The sequence below is a fragment of the Pongo pygmaeus genome, chromosome 9, assembly GCF_028885625.2.
Source record: "Pongo pygmaeus isolate AG05252 chromosome 9, NHGRI_mPonPyg2-v2.0_pri, whole genome shotgun sequence".
In the NCBI taxonomy this organism is placed as follows: domain Eukaryota; kingdom Metazoa; phylum Chordata; class Mammalia; order Primates; family Hominidae; genus Pongo; species Pongo pygmaeus.
Window position 1 is genome coordinate 90,371,045 of NC_072382.2, and position 6,939 is coordinate 90,377,983.

General features: G+C 35.5%; 1 protein-coding gene and 1 pseudogene across 1 annotated transcript in view; one reads left to right on the plus strand and one right to left on the minus strand.

Moving 5' to 3' along the window:
* TYR (tyrosinase) overlaps nucleotides 1-4,292 on the plus strand; it is a 106,786-nt gene extending 102,494 nt beyond the window's left edge. The window contains exon 5 of the mRNA XM_054439386.2: nucleotides 3,661-4,292. Coding sequence (XP_054295361.1) covers nucleotides 3,661-3,884 — 224 coding nt within the window. The 3' untranslated portion in view covers nucleotides 3,885-4,292. The remainder of the gene's footprint in view (nucleotides 1-3,660) is intronic.
* LOC129007579 (chromobox protein homolog 3-like) lies at nucleotides 2,260-2,766 on the minus strand (annotated as a pseudogene).
* Nucleotides 4,293-6,939: the final 2,647 nt, after the last annotated feature.

Sequence of the window (6,939 nt, forward strand, 5' to 3'; positions counted from 1 at the left end):
TATTTTACAAGCCAAAGAGGGCTCCAAGTCTTATAACAAAAGGTTTATGCCCCTATATCAGCTACTGTAACCCTTTTAGCTATTTATTCTGCTATATTGCCCTGTATTTCTAAATAATAGGGAAATATTACTATCTGTTAATTCATCAAGTTTATCTTTGGAGTTCTTCATATTTAAATAATGATTTTAACTCTCTTACAGCTTCCCTGTTCTTTCATTCATCTTCTCAGTATAGTATTATCATATTTGGGGGCAAATTCACATCTAGGAATTTTATTGTTTTTACTACTACAATATTATTTACAGTTCAACCAAATAGTATGCTATGATTACATTTGTTTTCCTATGTTACTTTTCTATTGTAATTAAGACTTTTTTTTTTCATTTTAAAGCACCCATCACTGTTTATACCAAATTTTAAAAGGAACTGTAAATACCACTTCATAACATAGTGAAATATGAGTAATTTATAAATTTTTTCCCTGGGTGACATCCTTTTGTGTATGTCTCCCCTTCTCATTCCACAGCTGCCATTCAGGGACATTCCTTCACCGTATCTTCTGGATCCAATAACACATTCGGTCATTCAGTAAACATGCTCATTCTCTCATATGTGTTTCAGACACTATACCAGATTCAGAATTATATCAATGATGACAATATACTATTGGCCCTCAATGAGCCATTTTAATAGAAAAAAAATTCATGTAATAGATAGCTGGAATATAATGTGATGGGTACGATAATAGAGGAAATGCTAACCCAGTAACATATTGGATGCTGTCTCTCCCCAGTGCCATGTTCTTATGTGGTTTGAAGGCATATAAATAATCAGGAGGCTAAAGACTTTTCCTTGTTCAGAATTATTGTTAAAACATATGTGGTCAAAATCTGTTGTTGCTTTTTAAAGTAATGTAAAACAATTGACCGCTATTCACCTTCATTTACAATAAGGGAATCAATATACAATTGGATAACATTCTGATTACTACCAAGTTATTGTTTTTCCTGGTTTCTGCTGAACCAGCAAATCGAATATTGAAAAGACTGAGTCTACGTGTAAGAAATGAGTTAAGGTAAAGAAAAAATATGCAAGTCAATACATTACAAAAGTTGTTCATCCATTTATGGCAGCAGATTCTAAACTGCCAAATCTCCAACCATCTGCCTGGGTTCCTAAAGTCAAGTCTTAGACATCCCATGAATCATTACCTTTTAGTCAGTATAGCACAGGGATTTCAACTTTTTGTAAAGGAATGGCCTGCTAGAGGAATCTTTAAATGTCCATTAAATTAAGTCTTGTTTAGATAATTAAAACACAGCAGGATGTCTCTAGTTCCCTCATCTGGTTGGGGAGGTTGTTGGTAGTAATAAAATTATTCCTTTTAGGAATTTTGCAAACAAACTGTTCATTTACATGAGATATAAATGATCCCATTATATAAGATATGAGATATAAATGATCCCATTATATGAGATAGGGATATAAAGATATGAGATATAAATGATCCCATTATATAAGATAGAGATTCTTATATGGCTACTATTAAATGATTCATTTAAATTGTCCAACTAATTATAGAATCATCTGTTTTATTTGAAATGTCTGGCTTCAGGAAAATTTTGAATTTAATTTGATGTGATTTATTTCTTAGGTTGCTCAGAATGATGGCATCTCAAAAACATGGGCTTACCCATGATTTTTGTTTGGTGAATGTTTAAAAACAACACAAAAAGCCATTTACGTACACATTTTATGCATACACACACACACACACACACACAACCCAGAATGGTCCTTAGGCTAAACGCAAGTTCTGATTGAGTAATGACTATGGAAATTTTCCCCGACATTTAGAAATGCTGTTCTCTAATGCAGAGGAAATAATACATCATTTTATGAATACATTCATAAAAGAACAGGATATCAAATCTTTTGTGATAAAGGAAGCAACTACAGAAAGCTTTTATTTGTTCAAAGTAACCAGTGATATTGATGAAAATAAAACACACACACCAAAAAAACCCAACTCTCCCAATACTAGTTTTAAAATGAACATATCAAAACTGTTTTTCATTAGATTGTAGTTATTTTTCCACACTAGTTAATTAAAAGCCAAGACCCAGATATATATATGTATATATATACACACATATATGTATATATGTGTGTATATATGTATATATGTATATGTGTATCTGTATATATATGTATATATGTATATATGTGTGTATATATATATATCACAATGCAAACAATTAAGCTTCATCATCTTGACAAGAATGCCAACTTAGTCTCTCTTTGTAAAAAAAATTACAATTTCAAGACACTTCATATTTGCCGCTTTTGCCAGCACCAAGTCGGCCTGATGTGAATATTCCCATTTCAGGAGAAACATCCATTCTCCACTGCTGCCTGTGGCACCAATTATTCTTTCAGGATCAAGATCTCTGGTGAAGCCTCTTGGTTTGTCGGCAGCATCTCTTTTCTTCTTTGATTTGCTGTCATTAGATTCATTGTCAGATAAAGACTTTCTTTTTGTACCTTTTTTTTTTTTTTACCAGCTTTTTGAGAATTAATGAATGTTTCAATTAATTCTGGACAATCTAAATTTTCTGCGGGTTCCCAAGTACTGTCAACATCTGACGTCCCTTCCACTTCAGGAAATGCTCCACCTTCCCTTTTGCTATAATTGGATCCAGTAGTTTTTCCACACATTCTTCAGGCTCTGCCTCTTCGACTTTTTTACTGTTTTCATTCTGTTTTCTTTTTTCCTCCCTTTTTAAAATTCTTTATTTATATTTTTTGCACTGTAGTTTCATTTAAGGCTTTTGGGTTTTTTTTGTTTGTTTTGGTTGTTGTTTGATTTTGGCAGACGTGAAGGGCTATTGTTCTTACATGTATCGGCTCCCCTAAGCCCCGCCCCTCCAGGCTTTACTTTCAGAGTCCTGAGGCCTATAAATGCCAGGCCCCTGCCCTTCAGCAGGGAGTGCATCTCCGAGGAGAAACAAAGGCCCAGAGTGCGGGCACTCCAGGGTACCGCGGCACAGGGCCCACTCCTATGCCACTGCGGCCCGGTAACCAAGAGCGCCCCCCACTCCCGAAGCCTTAGGGCAGAGGGACGGCGCCCATGCACCAAAATCTGTTTCAAGATTTAAGACTGTGACCTCTGTGAATACAGAGATTGTTCAAATGCCCTGGTGTTCTTGGGAGGCTTCTAAGATTACTGAGCATTTGCCAACACTACTATTAATGTTTGTCAAATAATTAAAAGACTGGATTAGTGAATGGTTAATGATATAACAGTGTTCTATTGATAATAGGAATAGTTACAACATCCTTTTACAGAAAAAGATGGAAAAATCACAGCTAACATTTAATTGAGTACACACTATATACCAGGCTCTGAATCACTTACGGATGTTATCTATAAAATTCAAACGTTCCAACAAGGGGGTATTATTTTCCTATTTTTCTGATGAAGAAACTGAGGCTTTGGAGTATTAGGTATAACTTTCCCAAGCTCTTACAGCTAATAAGTAGTAGAGCTGGCCTTCAAACCCAGGTGTCTACTCCAAAGGACTGTGAAAGGATGAAGGTGATGGTGATCATAACAATGGTGGTAACAATAAAAACAATGGGATGTCTTTCTATTTCAGACCCAGACTCCTTTCAAGACTACATTAAGTCCTATTTGGAACAAGCCAGTCGGATCTGGTCATGGCTCCTTGGGGCGGCGATGGTAGGGGCCGTCCTCACTGCCCTGCTGTCAGGGCTTGTGAGCTTGCTGTGTCGTCACAAGAGAAAGCAGCTTCCTGAAGAAAAGCAGCCACTCCTCCTGGAGAAAGAGGATTACCACAGCTTGTATCAGAGCCATTTGTAAAGGCTTAGGCAATAGAGTAGGGCCAAAAAGCCTGACCTCACTCTAACTCAAAGTAATGTCCAGGTTCCCAGAGAATATCTGCTGGTATTTTTCTGTAAAGACCATTTGCAAAACTGTAACCTAATACAAAGTGCAGCCTTCTTCCAACTCAGGTAGAACACACTTGTCTTTGTCTTGCTGTTTTCACTCAGCCCTTTTAACATTTTCCCCTAAGCCCATATGTCTAAGGAAAGGATGTTATTTGGTAATGAGGAACTGTTATTTGTATCTGAATTAAAGTGCTCTTATTTTAAAAAATTGAAATAATTTTGATTTTCGCCTTCTGATTATTTAAAGATATATATATATAAATATATATATATATTTTATTGACCCCTTCTTTATTTTAATAAAACAGTGAGAAATCTACATTAGCTGACTCCTTTAGGCTTCAGAAACACATTTTTATTTTCTTCAGAAAGGATGATATTCCCCTATATTTTACATTTCTGCTCCAAAATATATTATGGACTTCAAATAGAAAACAACCTTTAGCTCTTTCCTGTCATAGCTCTGACGATATTTTTTAAGGTCACTGAGAACAAGGGCCCAGCCTCTATAACACATCCAGCTAAGTGCCTGTCTCAAGATGTGTCCATTAAATATTTTAATGATGATAAGTATATTAACATCTTTTCACCTTCTAAAAAGTATCTTATTAGAGAAAGTTTAAAATGCAATCAAACATTTGAAGTTTGAACAATTATCTGAATATTAGCCTTTCTGCAGTTCTAGTGAAATAACTCATTTCCATTTTCCTTGCCTATTAAGATTTCAAATTAGAATGTTCAGATAATCCTACTACTTAATTTTGGGGCCCTATTGATTTCCAAAAAAAGTACAATTGATATTACATTTGTATTATGGCTATGCATAGCATAAAAGACTAGGAACAGTGGGAAGACGTTATAGTGGGCCCATTTTAGTTCAATAAGGGGAAACATTGTTCAATACTCAGAGTTACAAAATCAAAATGGACATCTCTGGACAATAGTAAGTGGTTACCACTGGAAGTCTTCACATACTGGATTGAGTGGCTAATTTGATTTGGAATCTATAGAGAAAATTTAAGCAGTGAGTCTGTGTATATTACATTTATTTAAATTGGCTCAGGGTTCTTACCAACTCTTCCCACTGTAAAGCAATGCTAACCATGCTCTATAAAAAGTCCCTTTTACTCTTCCACATTATTTCAGGGGTTTTCACCATTCTTTCTTCCAGCCTTCCAACCAAATTAATTTACTTTGTCCAGGTGTTCCCAGTCTCTTCAGTTTCCTTATATCTAGTTGTGCTTGTCTGCTTAGGATTTTCAAATAGTATTTCAGTTGACTACTTTTGTTTCCAGTGTCATCTTTGAGCACCATACTTTCTCTGTCCCTTGGTGGCATATTAAAGGCAGACCTACTCAATCCAGGCTCCTAGAAACCTCTCTGGGTCTGGGATCTCAGCCCTAAATCTCTGGGAAGGTAGTTAAGACGAGACACACAGGTTTTTATGAGGTACCTTTCAGTCACAAGATTCTATAACTACTAAAAGGTCTGCAGCATAGCATTCTGATAGTTTATAAATGCATTTAAAAATAAATTGGCTGAAAAATTTGAGCTCTTGAAAACACCTTTATCTGCATAAGACTGACCTAAAATCAAGACCACATAATTTTCAAATGATTACTTTTTATTTAGTCCCATTTTATATTTCAAAGAGAGGCAAATATCATCCTACTTTACACATGTCCTAACCACACACATGTTCTAACCACACATTTTGGTTAATTTTAAAATCTACAATAAGTAAAAATTTACAATTATTTCTGAAGTTATCTTATTAATTATCAGAAATTCCTAACAGTTACTAAACTTGGTAATAGAGCAGCAGTCATCTTCTGACTCTCGTTAGTTGTCAGGCTTAAGCTAGCATGTCTAATTTCTGATACTGACTGCAGGAAAATCTGGCAAGAAGTGGGGAGTAGAACACACGGACACAGTAGAAGTCTGTGGGAGGAAGTGATAAATACCAGGGAGTATATCTTCAACTTAGTACACAACCAGCAAAAAAGATTTCAAGCAGATCATTAACAATGGTGTCTGAGGATTAGAGTCAATTATAGATGGGAATTGAAGCTAGTTAAATGAAGAGCAAGAAGGAATGGGAAAAGAAATTCACACAATAGTCTGTAGAAGATTCTGAAGAAGGAATAACGGTGATTGGGGGCACTTTTAGTCACAGATCACACGTGTGGGTGGGTCTGCCTTACCTAACAGGGGCCAAGGTGTTGTGGACACTGCAAAACAACTATGTGTGGGTCACTCATCTAGGATTGATTTGAAGGCAAGATGTTAGTCCAGGGTGGTATGTTTAAATCATTTTTGCAACACATTTTGAATAAAAGTCCACCTAAGAAATTGTCATTGTTACTGAGAGGGAGCCATATAAAGTCATTTTTTTCCTTTGTCACAGGCAATTCCCTCCATCACCGCACCTCAATATAGAACATCACTTTGTTTCTCTAGAGGCTTGAGGTGTCTATTTGTATACAAGCAGCATCTATGATGAAACCATCATCACTTTAATTCCATGGTTTTCTCAATATGGCATAGAAATTACATGACTGATATTTCAAACTGACAGTTCTATTAAATTATAATCAACATTATATTCTATGGCTTTGTTTTTTACTGAGACCTTTACAAATTGCTTCATTTTATGCTTCTGCTCTTATTATTTTCCATTGCTGCATTGTAAGCCACATTCTGTTGAAAAAAAAAGGGAAATAAGCAGCTGCTACTCTTTTTTTAATCTCTCTGTGTTTCGTAAAAAAAAAATGTATTTTTAGTATCCAACCTTTCCAACAAGTCAAATATATAATTCTCCATCTGTAGAAATTACATTTGCAATTGGCACAAGTCATTTCAGCAAGTGTCTCCAGTAGGCTAACAACTGGCATTAGTGGCGGATGTTTTTAGCTTTTTCCTTGTTTGTGTAGGCTTTGATTTTGTGGGATTTCTTTGTCATCATA